Genomic DNA, 14,281 nt, shown 5'->3' with positions numbered 1-14,281 from the left:
TGGCAGTCCCATGGACGATTCTGGGTTTGGCAGGTTGCCAGGAGAACGGTACTTGCCTGACTGCATTGTGCTAAGTGTAAAGTTTGGTGGAGGGGGGGTTATGGTGTGGGGGTGTTTTTCAGGGGCTGGGCTTGGCCCCCTAGTTCCAGTGAAAGGAACTGTTAATGCTTCAGCATACCAAGACATTTCGGACAATTTCATGCTCCCAACTTTGTGGAAGCAGTTTGGGGAAGGCCCCTTCCTGTTCCAACATGACACGGATGAGCGAGTTCGGTGTGGAGGAACTTGACTGGCCTGCACAGAGTCCTGACCTCAACCCGACAGAACACCTTTGGGATGAATTACAGACTGTGAGCCAGGCCTTCTCGTCCAACATCTGCGCCTGACCTCACAATTGCGCTTCTAGAAGAATGGTCAAAAATTCCCATCAACACACACCTAAACCTCGTGGGCAGCCTCCCCAGAAGAGTGGAAGCTGTTGTAGCTGCAGAGGGTGCGCCGATTCCATATTAAACCCTGCGGATTAAGAATGAGATGTAATTAACCTTCATGTGCATGTAAAGGCAGGTGACCCAAAACCTTTGGCAATATAGTGTAAGTCCTTTTGACAGGAAATGTTTTTAGATAACAAAATGCCAAAATTCACTGCTTCTACACTTTGCTCCTCAAATGTTCTTTTTCACAGTTTTGGAGGACATTTGAAGACCAAACGTAGACCAAGAAATCATCACAAATCAATCGACAATGAAAATCATTAGCATTAGCTGCAGCCCTGTTAAGCTTCCAATCTGTTAGAGTCAATGTAGTTTGTAGCCTAGAATAAGTCATTCACAGCTCTTAGGTCATTACACTGTAATGTAGTCCAGTGCATTTAGCTCTGTGATAAATACCACAAGTGAAGCTGCAGAAAATGGATCTACGGACATGAATTTTTTGTGATGAATCGACAAGTTGGATTGTCTGGGACCTTCCCTGTATTTCTCTGGTGATTTTACAATAATGAATCACGTGGGGGTCGTTGTGAGTGTTCTTTTCCACAAGGAGGTATGTTCTTATTGGTCTTCTTTGGCCTTATTTCCTTTAGTGATTGACATGTTTAAATCCTCTGTTTAAATCTAACCAATATGTGTTCTTTAAAGGGAGAATGAGTAGGATTTTCTTCACTCAAAAATAATCCCTCTCAATCATGAGTGTGTGGCAGTGTGTATCTGCAGAGACCCTGCCCTCTGCCTGTATTTCCTTCTTATTTTGCTGTGCTTGGGCTGTTTCTGGGTGTCGCCTTAGGGCAGCGTGCAATGAGTTTGGGACTCACAAGCTACCTTGCTCTCTCCTGTCCTCTCTGTGTGTGTCCTGGCTCTATAAAGAGACCCTATTCCCGACCAGACACAGCGGACAGGATGCTTCCACACAAGATCCAGTGGCTTCTTCCTGCAGGGTTGTGTGGAGGCGTTTATTTGTGCTTTAGAACGAAACTGCAGGAAACTAATAATAATCGGAAAATAAGATTTTACTTCTCTGATTTGCTGCTTTGTTCTTGCTAATCCCGCTTATCATTAGGCTGCCTTCACTTGCTTGCTCTCCCGTTGAGCCGGGGAGTGTGTTTACAAACGACAAACCTGCTCATTATGACTTCAACATGAGGTTACTCTCAAGGCCTTGTGCATCATAATCCAAAATCTTAAACACTGAGTGTTTACAGAGTGCTTTGTACAGCTGGTGCATAGCATCCAGCATTTTATTCCTAAAAAGGTCCACACATGAGTGACGTGGCACATGCAACCACACAAACTGTCCGTGTCTTTCTGTATTTGTCACATCCAGAGGCTTCAGCTGAGGCGACTCATATCATCTCAGCCATCAGTGAGATCCAGTCAGTCCCTGCTCCATGTGACACAGAGGCAGCAGCAGTCAAAGGTAACAGCATCAGCCACTGAGCACTCAAACAATTATAACATCGTGATTAAATGTTTTTTTTTAATTCCCGGTCTTTAGTTCTTACTTTCAGGGGAGTGTTTGAATGTAGCAAAATCTTGCCTGGGGCCAGACCCCTGCAGTTAGTGTATCGGTGCAACACTGTGTCTGTGTGTGCATCTTTTCTTTAGAGGAGTGCAACGCCTGCCACGACCATAAGGACACACCAGGGACAGCAGCGGACACAGAGTCCCCTGCGGCAACAGAACCTCTGAGAGAACGTCCAGTAGAAGAAGTGGCGGCTAGACTGGCTCAACAAGATCTGGAGGAACAGGACATCCTAGCATGTAGGCCGGCAACAACAGCACACACACAAGAAAAACAGTCAACCACCCGAACGAGCGTCATTTTATAGACAGGGATTTGGATCATAAATATTTCTCCCTGTGTACAGACGTATCTGCTCTCCTGCGGATCATTTCCATCCGCACATGTTCTTCTTTATCATCATGCTGTCATGTGTCGTGGCAGATGTGTTTATCCCGTTGGCAACATTACACTAAATTTATTGGCAAATCATGGGAAACCGACATTTTGTGGTGTTGCTCACAATTTCACAAAGGAAAAAAAATCTGTGGAATTGAAGTTGTGTTTAGCTAGCCCTATTAGCTTTCAGAAAAGAGCTTTGAATTCTCCATGAACTCCTGTTCTCCTCTCCATCCTTCCTGTCTGTGTGTGTGACTGTTTTGCAGCTGTATCAGCCGGTCTTGAAGACTCACTGGCCAGCTCGGCGAAAGCCGCACTGCAGGCCATTGGAGCCCAGGAGGCCGCCCTGCAGGCTATCGCACGGCACACACACAAACTGAAGGAGGCTATGGAAGCAGAGGTACAGAACACCAACAGAATACAGTACACCTCAACGCGTCTGTACTTTTACTGGCTTTACACTTTGTTATGTCAGTAATTATGCATTGAGTAGGAATAATCTACTATCCACTGTTGATCCAGTCTCTTGACAGTGAAGATGCACAGTTGAAGGCAAAAAAGGAGTCAAATCTGATGAATTGCCTTTTTTCTATTCGATGGTGGAACAGAATCAGAATTGTAACTTATACAGCCAAGTTAGGAAAAAGTCGTGCATGTGTAGCTACAACTGAACAAACAGTCTTAATATTAATGTCATGACGTTAATTAGTCCCAAACGGACTCTTCGTCAGCATTTGGCCCATTTCAGGGTGATTTAAAACAATAGATGGTGTGTTGAGCTATTTTCAACCAATGAAATGCAGATTTTTATACATTTGGTAAGAAATGTCAATACTAACACCAGCGTTGGTGTTTTTCATCACAGTATAATCAAAGCATTTCGTTTGCAGCTCAAAAAACACGCTTGGAGTATCAGTGGGACCACCAACATTCCAGCACCCTCTACAGGCACCGCAACGGGCACTATACAAGTTAGAACCCGAGCGATATGGGTTTTTGGGGGCTGATGCTGATATTAAAGTGAAAAAGAGCCGATCTATGAGCCAATATTTTGAATTTGGATAGTAGACCCCTTTCCTGTATAAACTACACTATGCTGTTCTGCATGTGGGCTATAATACCTTTTCCTAAATGGATTATATTAATAAAATATATTATAGTCTCAACAGTTGCACATCAGTATTTGCTGCTAGAAAGTTTTTCAGCCATCTAAACAGAGTGAGAGAGTGCACATACTCTGCTGTAATAACTACTTTCAATGGAGCATATTCACATCTAGTTTATTTTAAATTCTAAACCAAAGGTACGAGAAACCATTTCTCAACCACCATCTGTCTCTATAACACGGCATTAGCTTTGTGGTTAATTTAGCAAAGGGCAGCCACATTCATCATGTCACGTCAGGTTTTATTTATACAACCCAATATCCCAAATTTGCCTCTGGGGGCTTTACAATCTGTATAGCATACATCCCCTTCTGTCCTCGATTGAAAACATGACCGGTAGAAGGTCGCAAAAACACAGAAACTTTTGAAGTAAACTGTGACCACAGAGATATGAACAGAGTGGAGCGTACTGCTGATGGACGGTGAATGATAATCCTTATTCCTGATGAACTATTGTTTAGTTTCTGTCTGCGTCTGTTTGATAATCTAAATGAACTGAAACCAAGGCTGAGCTCAGCGCACGGTTGGGGGCACGAGCCGCAGTGGGAGGCTCGCTGGGGTTCAGGTAAGGCCCGTGTCCTCTCTTGTTGTTGGCATTCAGCGTATGTTGTGGCCTGTTAGCAGTTGGTGAAGCCATAAGGGTTAGTGATAATCGACTCCCCTAGACCTAGCTACAAGACACTGTACCAGTACTACCTGCGCCCTGACACTTATTATAGGCTGTGTCATTGTTTTCCAGGTTCCACCTCAGGAGAAATCAGCCCAGTGGAAGGATCTAGAAGCTGCTCTTGCTGAAAGAACCAGCGCAGTGAATGATGCTGGAACTGCTCTGCTCAAAGCCAAGTGAGACGCGTCTAAATGCACACGCGATCGTTTTGTTAGTCAGACAGATCAACACCCATCTTTAATAACCAGAAGAACTTCTTCTGATGTTAGCGGAGATGCTTTTTGCTTCAGACAAGGCACGGCATCCCACGATAAAAAGTGCGGGAAACCCAGAACTTATTAAATCACTTATTTTGAATTTTGCAATAGTAGGGCCTATGGAATTATTTCAGATTCTGTTAAATCTTTTCCTAAATTCCATTTTTTCCCTTTGAATTTTTCTAAATTTTGTGTTTTAATTTAAGCACATTTTGTCATCAGGAGTGTGTGGATGAATACAATTTCAACAATTCAATGAGAAAACATTAAAGTAAAGTGAAAGAGCCCCCCGCCCTCAGTGAAACAGCAACACAGAGAGCAGAGGGCAGAAGCAGCGCTGCTAACACTCTGGTTTTACTGATGTTGACATATTGTGGTTGCTGCGTCTATGGGTTTATTAAACCACCGTGGCACTGTTTTAAATCAGTAAGCAGAGCAGCTTTATGGCAGATTTTTAGGATTATTGCATTATTTGGCATGTATTTGATTTGATTAGCCAAACACAGACATTCCTGTTTTATGATTTATTCCATAAACACTTTCTCAAAAGTTTCTGAAAATGACTGCATCAATATAGCAATCTAAATATTCATATACAGTGATTTTATCCCTATAGCCCACACATACAGCATCAGCTGTGCAGTGCTTTAAGTCTTAACTCTGCAGCCAGAGGAAAGTGTGCTGCTTCAGCATGTTGATCCATCAGTCATATGACGTATCTAGGGAAAGGTTGCTAAGCATGTGTTCTGCTATCAGCTTTGCCCTGACTCACTTTGAGATCTTTCAGTTTTCTCCTCAAACTGTCTTCTTCCTTCCCCGTCTCCCCCATCTCTCTCTCTCTCTCTGTAGTGAGGCCTTGGACGCTCTCAAGTCAGTGATTGACAAGGCTAATGGGCTGAAGGTCCCTGCTGTGCGCCCACTGGTTTTAGCAGCAGAGGAGAATCTCCATAACATGGTGGTGGACTTGGACAAAGTGGTCACGAAGGTAAGGACAGTCTTTGTACCTTACGTACAAGCAAGGCAAGTTTATTTGTATAGCACATTTCAACAAGGCAAATTCAATTCAAAGTGCTTTACATAAAACATAAAAGCAACAACGGGAAATTGAAAGGGTAAAATAGAACATAAAAACAGCATAAAATTAATTTTAAAGAGTTAAATAGGAAATAAAACCAGAGTAAAACAGGACAGTAAAAGTCACAGTGCAGTGTACGTTATTGATCTATAGCCTTACATTTGATTTTTTAAAAGGCAGTGGTAACAAGAAAAGTCTTCAGTCTTGACTTAAAATAACTGAGAGTTTCAGCAGAGCTGCAGTTTTCTGGGAGTTTGTTCCAGATCTACGGAGCATAATAACTGAACGCTGCTTCTCCGGGTTAAGTTTTGACTCTGGGGACAGAAAGCAGACCTGCCCCAGACGACCTGAGAGGTCTGGATGGTTCATAACGAAGCAGAAGATCAGAAATGTATTTTGGCCCTAAATCATTCTGTAGTTTTTAAACCAACAGCAGGATTTTGAAATAAATTATTTGACATACAGGAAGCCAATGTAAAGACCTCAGAACTGGAGTGATGTGATCCACTTTTTTGGTCTTAGTGAGGACTCGAGCAGCAGCGTTTTGAATCAGCTGCAGCTGTCTGATGGATTTCTTAGGGAGCCCTGTAAGGACACTGTTACAGTAGTCGAGTCAAATGAAGATAAATACATGGACAAGTTTTTCCAGGTCTTTGTTGAGACATAAGTCCTTTAATCCTTGATATATTCTTCAGATGATAGTAGGCTGACTTTGTAATTGTGTTAATGTGGCTGCTTAAATTAAGATGAAAAGACCCCTACAAATAGATACGTGCGAACCGGAACAATGATTTACGCAGACACAGTGTTCAAGTAAAGAATAAACCCACAGTAATCTTCCACCCAACCTCCATCCATTTTATGCTGATCGTTCTGTGGGCTGCTTGGCCCTCGTTATACAAAACCGGTGAGAGAGCATCGTCAGACAGAAGAGAGCAGGGAGGAGATGAGGAAGGGTTGAGTTTGGCTAGCTGGCTATTTAGCTTTTCGTTGAAACATGTTGTCGATGTCAGTTTTCATCACAGCCTGGATGTGGCGGGACAAAAAGAAAAAAGGTTTGATGCACAACAGCAAACTTTCAAATATGGAACTCATTGTTATGCATTAACTTTTAGTACTTGCATTAACACATTAGAGCCAGTGTAGAGCATTTTTGATGCACAAGGATTTAATGATTAAAAAGAACCCACAAAAATAGGGGGAAAAATAGTTTGCATAATGGATGAAACATAGTGAAGTCCCTTCATAGCTGCACTGCACCAACAGGAAACGCTGGTTCAAGACTTTGATTACTCCTACATGTGACCTCGTCTTGTCATGAGCTTTATCAATTCAATTAGATCTATATAGTGCCTTTTCACAACATAAGTTCTCTCATTGCATATTTCATATAGAGCAGGTCATTGATCCTGTTCAGGCCTCGGCCTTTTCATTACTCAGTGCATGCTCTTTTATTGTCTGCAAGGAGTTTGACAGTAATGGATAATGCTGCTCTGTGTGTGTGTGTGTGTGTGTGTGTGTGTGTGTGTTTTTTTTGTGTGTGTAGGTGCAGTCTGCAGAGTCAGAAGCTAAGATTGTCTCCCAGTACAGTGAACTGGTTAATGAAGCCAAACAACAGTTCCAGAGGGAAGTAAGCAGCCTCACTCCAGAGATCCAGGCCAACTGGAAGGGGCTCAGTAAGAACACACACACACACACACACACACACACACACACACACACACACACAGGCAGTAGGTTGAATACGATAACACTTACCTTTTATGAAAGATGTGATATTTGACTTACAGGGGACGCTGCAGTTTTATGCTACAGTAAGGTTCTTGTCAGGAAGAACCATCCAGAATGTTTTTATGATGTCTGTATTCAGCTGTTACGGTGCAGATGTGTTCATGTTAATGGAAAAACCTAATTGATTGTGACACATGAAGCTAACACGTAAAATGAAACCTTGTGCTGCCCTCTGGTGGCCTAGTCCTGACAGCGCTGACTATGATCTGCACTGTTCCTGGTTCATATCCGGCTGGGGGACTCATTGAACCCTCTCTACTGTTACTATATGGGATAGATTGCTCTCCCTGAACATCAACACCTGAAGTGGAGTTCTTTAGATAAGAGACGTATTTTCAAAATCCTTTTGTGTCTTTGTGTGTGAGCTGGTAAACTGTCAGTGGATGACCTGAACTCCCTGATCGCCCACGCACACCGCCGCATTGACCAGCTGAATCGAGAGCTGGCTGAGCAGAGAGTCAGAGAGCAGATCCACATTGATGTGGCGCTGGAGCAGCAGAAGCTGGAGGACCAGAAAGCCCTGGAGAAAGCGGTTGGCACCGCCCTGCAGCACATCAAGGAGGAGACCCGGCTGGAGCAGGAGAGGAAGGTACGGAGATAGAATGTGGTTCAGGGTTCGCTGACTTTGATCTTCATACATACAGCCTGCAGACAGATACTGGCTGCTGAGGCCAGGAGATGACTGGGGCTGGAAACTGTCTCCAATGTATCCATTGTTATCAGTGTACCAGCTGTACAGTATCAGTAATTCAATGTTTGTGTGTGTGTAGCTGTCTGAGTTAAGGGAAGTTATGGAGGCAGAGATGAGGACTCAGCTTCGCCGTCAGGCGGCAGCTCACACAGACCACGTCCGAGATGTCCTCAAAGTCCAGGAGCAGGAGCTAAGAGCTGATGCTGAGCAGGTGTGCACACATCTCTACATTCTGCACACACATGCAGTTTATATCAGAGCACACTGATCAGTGAACTGTGTCTGGTGCACCAAGAGCAAAATGTGGAAGTTGATTTGGAAATGCTTCCTCTCATCTTTAGTGTTCTTGTTCTGTGAGCACATACTGCCTCGTTACATCAGTCGAGCTACACAGCTCTGGTGGACAGGTGAATAGATGGAGTCAGCTTGGTGCATGTAGCGTCCGCCTGTCCACTCTACTCGCTCGTCGTGGTGCGTGTCTCTGACGGCCTGTCTAGCTGCAAGCATTCCTTCAAAGCTCTGCTGTGGGTTGTGTTCAGGTCCTGAGCAGCAAGATGCTGGAACAGGAGACCCGCTACCGTCAGCTGAGCCAGGAGCAGCTAGATAACTTCACCCTGGATATGAACACTGCCTACGCGAGACTGAAGGGGATGGAGGAGGCCATAGACAGTAAGATATATGTGCTCACACGCCGTTTTGGAAAAGGCCAAGAAATACTATGTGAACTGAGTGATCAGCCCCGTACAGTAACGGCAGCCAGTCCTCTGTCCCTACACTATTTTACAGAACATTTTGTAATGTTATCTACATTAAAATAAATGTTAACACTGGTTAAAAGGGGCACCACCACCTTCTCGGGGGGGGGAAACATAAAATGTAATCAAATGAATCGAATCAGTCAGTCTTACTACCTGGAATCAAAGCAAACAGATGGAAGTTTTGCATTTTTCAACACACAGCTTCAGAGCAAAACCAAGCGTAATGAGTAGTGTGTGAAGGTTTGGCGCTTTGAAAGTACAACATCTTGATGTTCCACGTGTTCTCAGGGATGACACCTTGTGCTCTATTAAACCCTGTCATGTAAAGCCCTTCTTGTCTTTTGAACGCAGGCCATGTGGTAGCAGAGGAGGAGGCCCGTAAAGCCCACCAGCTCTGGCTCTCTGTGGAGGCTCTCAACTACACTTTAAAGACTGCTGAAGCTGAGGTCCCCACCATCCCACTAGAGGGCGCTGCTCAGGCTGTGCGAGACAGCTGCCATGACAACGACTTTGCATTGGCTCTGTCATCGGCTCTCCCAGAAGAATCCCTGCAGCGCGGCGTGTACAGCGAGGCCTCCCTCCGTGCCCGATTCAACTCCCTGCGATCGCTGGCACGCCGGGTCGCCCTCATCGACGAATCTCACAACTCCTTATACCAGTATTTCTTGTCCTACCTTCAAGCTGCGCTGCTGTTTGAAGATAAACAGGAAGCCCCACCCACCCAGCTGTGCAGTGAGGACTTAGACCCATTCAAGCTTCTGTCTTATGCTAGCTACTGCTTAGAGCACGGTGATCTGGAGTTAGCAGCTAAACTGGTGAATCAGTTGAGAGGAGAGGCCAGGAGAGTGGTGGAGGACTGGCTGACTGAAGCCAGACTCACACTGGAAACCAGGCAGGTAGTCAATTTGCTGTCTGCTTATGCAAATGCTGTGGGGTTAGGAACCACCCAGGCTCCGTAGGCTGCCACGCTCATTGAACCTCTCCCCCTGTGTAGGCTTGACAGTCTCACAAGAGACTTCCACTGGTGTATTCCCTGAAGTTAACCAAGTGATGGATGTTCATATGCAACATCAGATTATTTGTTTTAAAGCACTAAGTCACTGTGGATGATGATTTGTAAAATATAACTGATGCACCCCCTCAATCTCGTCTCGTCAGTTCGGTCCCACACTTTTGCTTCAGGTATTTATTTTTGGCTAATTTCTTTTCTTTTTTTGTCAAGTGTTGTGGAAAATGAATCCGAACATTGATTAAAGAATTTTTCATGCTGCATTTTATTTCTGTCAATACTGCACGTGTACAATAAATCATGAACAATAATGCTGTCTGTTCAGTGTCTTTGTCGCTCCCTCCCAGCAGGCGGCTGCATCTGAGGATGGCCAGAAAGGGTGCCAGGCCGACGGGTCTGTGAGGCAAATGTTGCTCATCACACTTTCAGCTGATATTGTGCTTTAGTGCTGCATATTCCTAAATAAAATGACAATTATAATAGAACCACAAAAGACTTGACACTTTACCGACCCTTAACCCCCAGAATGACGACAAAACGACTCCCAACACAGAGTTCTGAAACACTTGTTTTATTTTGGATGAGTGTTACTGCTTTACATACAGTTTTCTTGCCCTTCACACACAGAAAGAGGACAGAAAGAGCTGAATGATTGTTGTTAAACACCTTAAAAGCTGATTTTTGGACCTTTTTAAAAACCTTAAATTAAAAATGTCAATATGCCTTCCTAATTGTAGACAAGTTGAGACCACATACTTGGTTAGGCTTAAATGTCAGCAGAAGTTGGAGCTGCCCAACCTGATGTCAATCAGCCACAACTCAAAGTTCAACAATCCTTCAATTTAACAAGACATTTAATTATTCTTTTAATACGAGCTTTATTTTATTACAAACGATTGAGTCAAGGGTTAGATGGGGTTCTCTCTATTTTATTCTGTACTGCTGCGCATCAGCGTGGGGCCCCGCAGGACACTGACACATGATGACTGACTGAGGCTCTTTGTTTACTGCAGCAAGCTGCCCACGAGCAAGGCAGCAGCCCTCAGCAGCAGCTCGGCTCCTGCCAGTCAACAGGGAGATTAATAAAGCACACACTGAGTAAACCCCTAAGACCAGAACCTTCATACACGATACCGACCATGTTAAACTCATCGCTGCAGCTGCACTGTGTACCTGTACTGTTAGCTCACAGCGACGTCAAACATTTAAAATAAATAATTTCCTTTCAAATTTAAATTCCCTTGCACTGATATAAGACCCTGTAGCTGTAGTAGAGTTCAAAACTGTGGAATCTTGTTCGAGCCAATCAATACACTTCTATTAAAAGGGCAGTCCTGATGCAGCACTGAGAATATAATACCACCACGTTGTTAAAGCTGCATTTGTTTGTTTTTGCAAGCTCCAAACAACATCTGACACATCACCACCCTATGAAGCTGACACAGGACATGGTCACAGGAGAGGGCTTTGTGGTACCGGATGAAGGCTACCTGGCATGTGTGCTGGCTTGGCTTGACTCGGCATGGAAGGGATTTGCATCTCCATCATGTTAACAGGACTACCTGGCTGAATGAATAGGTTCAAGAGAGCTGCGGTGGTCGAGCGAGCTAGAGAGTGAGCGAATAGAGGGAGAGGCAATTAGTGAGAAGCAGAATTTCACGGCGGCTGCTTTCTGAAGCACAAATAAACACAGCCGCTCCCCCACACAGCCCTGTAGGAAGGAGGTATTCAAGGCACCACCGTTTCCGTTGAATAAACCCCATTTTGCTACGTTTTGTCGGCGCCCCTGCAGTCGGCCATCTGCTTGGAGGCGAGCTGGCACGCTTAGGCCCGGCCCACCTCAGCACGCTTAAAATGGAAATAACAGAAATGAACGGGGCACGGTTTCACTCTACAACAGCCTCTCTGTTAGCTGTTAGTTAGTCTGGTCTCCTCTCTGGCTCTGTAGTGCTGAGCAGGTAGTGTACGGTGGCTAAAAGAGGCTCTGGGAGGATTTGTCACGAGTGACACCTTCCACATGAAACATAGTCATTTCACCCACTGTTAATAGAAAGTATTGATTAGTGCAGCTTCAACTGTTTTGTTTTCAGTTGGTTTAGTGATGTGGAGGTCTGTTCAGACTGCACCTTGGCCCATAAAAAGCTCCTCCTCTGTTCAGCACATTTGATCAAGACCTGCATGAGTCCAGGAATTTTGGGTTGTCGCCACATGGCTGAATGCCCTTATTGTAAGTGGCTTTGGATAAAGCGTCAGCTAAATACATGTAATGTCATGACAGCTGCTTGTGGCCCTGGCTGTGATCAGGTAGGTGCAGAGGAATGATGTGGGTGTGGCCTGAGGCTGGCGGTGGAGGTCATTAATCTCCAACATGGATTATTAAAACATGTCTGTGTGTCTGAAGCCTTGCTGATGACATTTCAAACATCATGTCTGGTGGGTCCATGTTATGTTGAGTTGGCTTCCATGAGCTTTAGGATTCCTTCATATGTTATAATTTAAACAATGCCAGTGAGGCGGTGCGTATGTGAGCAGCCTCTGACATGAGGGATGTACGCATGTCTTCATCACATCGCTGAGAGTACCCTGAGTAAAGCCTGTCACCCCGCGGTTTAGTGAACATCAAACTGGTCGGTTAGAAGCAGGGAGGTTTATGTCACAATGACAGTGATCCAGATGAAGTGCTGCTGAATACATCACAGGGCTCAGGGATTAGGAACTCTATCCACAAGCTGTACTCTGTATACTCATCTAAAAACAACGTTTAACACAACTGTCAGGGTTTGGGTTCTGAGTGACAGCTGCTCGAGTGCTGCATTTCTAAACACACTAAAGAGAAACGGTGACAAGGCAGATTTAAGGTAGCAACTATTGACAGTGGGGGTTTAAGCAAACGGTCTCTGGATAACCAAAATAAATACTTAGGTCATGTAAAAATTTATATTCTGAGGAGGTCATGTCAGTACCGTTAGAACTAGAAGGACTAGGGTGTGATATTGTACTGTTGTGCTGACTGATCCATCTTTCCTGTGTGACCAGAAAGAAGGTTCAGTACAGAAGACTATAATCACAATACCGACACCATCACGATACAGGGTGGAGCAGACAGTGTGTTCAGACGTAGTTAGCTTGATATTGTTAGTAAGTAAGTAGCTTCTTGTCCTGCCTGTAATCACAACGCCATGTGAAAGATGCTTCTGCGGTGAGCTCTGTCCTGGAAACAGCAGAACTCTGGTACATGAAAAAAGCAAAATTAGAAATATGGTTTTATTGCACTACGACGTTTACTGTGACTACATCTATGCTTACTGTGGGAATCAATATCCTCTCAACACAGAACGTGTGGGGGCTGGGCTTCCATAGGTTCAGCACATTTTTAACAGCCCGATCACACCTAGTGACAATATTTTCTACCTAATTCCTCCCCAGTCCCAACTCCAACCAAACCGTGATGACAACAGACAGCGTCTCAATAAACAGTGAGAGCAGAGAGGACATGAAGAGGGGCTCAGTCAGACGCACCATCAGTGCTGCGGTGAGTTTTCAGTGGAGCAGCTCTCTGCTGTTTCTTCTTATAGCTGGGCCAGCGGCACACTGGGCAGCAGTGTCTGCCGGCTGCCAGCCACACCACAATGCAGTGCTGGTGGAAGGCGTGGCCACAGGGCAGGCCCATCAGCAGCTCCTCGCTCACAAAGTTCTCCAGACACACCACGCACTCCGAACACTGCAGCACGTCACAGGGCCACACCGACCAATCACAGAGCTGATGGTTAGAGACGCCTTCAGGTGCGCTGTAAGATGGTGGCGGTGAGCTTCCGTTACCATGACGACAGAATAAGGACGAGTCCATGCTACCGTGCACAGAGAGCTGTGTGTTGCTGTCCTGGTTGCACTGTGACCTCTTGTGCATGTTGCCGCTGTGTGGAGGTCTGCTGGGCCCTGCAGGCTCCCTACTCTCTGTGTCTGAATGTGAGCTGTCGGTTTCTTCTTCCAGCTTTCCATCAGACTCCTCCCCCTGCTGAACAACAGCTCTGAACCTCCAGGTCGGCAGGGCTTTAATGTAGTCCATGTTTACTAAGGGGCGAAGCCAGAGATCAGGGAATGCCAAGCGCTCAAATAAGAAGTTGGGATCATCCTCCCAGTCTGAGTGGTCAGATGGGACCTGCTGTAGCGATGCGATTGGGTGGAGCAGATAGGAAGTGTACCAGTCCCACAGACTGGCCAGCCACTCCAGGTTGGTGGTGCTGTCCTCTTGGCTTCTGACGCCACAGCGGCGTTTCTTCTCAAAGTAGTCGACCAGCAGGCCGTGGGCCAGGTAGGTAGACAGGAAGAGAGCTGGGTGGGATGAGTAGAAGGTCCAGTCAGCTCTCACCAGGCTGGCCAGTGTGGTGGTGTCAGCATAACGTAGCAGCTTCAGACTGTAACCATACAGGGTGTCCAGATAGGGCAGCTGCAGGAGAGCCTGGGGGGGGG

General features: G+C 45.4%; 2 protein-coding genes across 3 annotated transcripts in view; both read left to right on the top strand.

Annotated features, from left to right (window-relative positions):
• LOC123957512 (MICOS complex subunit MIC60-like) overlaps positions 1–10,122 on the top strand; it is a 28,223-nt gene extending 18,101 nt beyond the window's left edge. For both annotated transcript variants that reach the window (XM_046030360.1, XM_046030361.1), the window contains 10 exons: positions 1,822–1,914; positions 2,103–2,258; positions 2,664–2,797; positions 4,303–4,406; positions 5,337–5,472; positions 7,109–7,238; positions 7,719–7,942; positions 8,124–8,255; positions 8,584–8,713; positions 9,154–10,122. In XM_046030360.1, the coding sequence (XP_045886316.1) occupies positions 1,822–1,914; positions 2,103–2,258; positions 2,664–2,797; positions 4,303–4,406; positions 5,337–5,472; positions 7,109–7,238; positions 7,719–7,942; positions 8,124–8,255; positions 8,584–8,713; positions 9,154–9,761 (1,847 nt within the window). In that variant the 3' untranslated portion in view covers positions 9,762–10,122. The remainder of the gene's footprint in view (positions 1–1,821; positions 1,915–2,102; positions 2,259–2,663; positions 2,798–4,302; positions 4,407–5,336; positions 5,473–7,108; positions 7,239–7,718; positions 7,943–8,123; positions 8,256–8,583; positions 8,714–9,153) is intronic.
• Positions 10,123–13,875: 3,753 nt separating this feature from the next.
• The window catches only part of LOC123958130 (MICOS complex subunit MIC60-like), a 3,675-nt gene continuing 3,269 nt past the window's right edge, over positions 13,876–14,281 (top strand). The window contains exons 1-2 of the mRNA XM_046031352.1: positions 13,876–13,975; positions 14,080–14,123. Coding sequence (XP_045887308.1) covers positions 13,876–13,975; positions 14,080–14,123 — 144 coding nt within the window. The remainder of the gene's footprint in view (positions 13,976–14,079; positions 14,124–14,281) is intronic.

This window comes from Micropterus dolomieu, linkage group LG19 (genome assembly GCF_021292245.1).
Source record: "Micropterus dolomieu isolate WLL.071019.BEF.003 ecotype Adirondacks linkage group LG19, ASM2129224v1, whole genome shotgun sequence".
Classification (NCBI taxonomy): domain Eukaryota; kingdom Metazoa; phylum Chordata; class Actinopteri; order Centrarchiformes; family Centrarchidae; genus Micropterus; species Micropterus dolomieu.
This window is presented reverse-complemented; position numbering and strand designations above follow the sequence as displayed.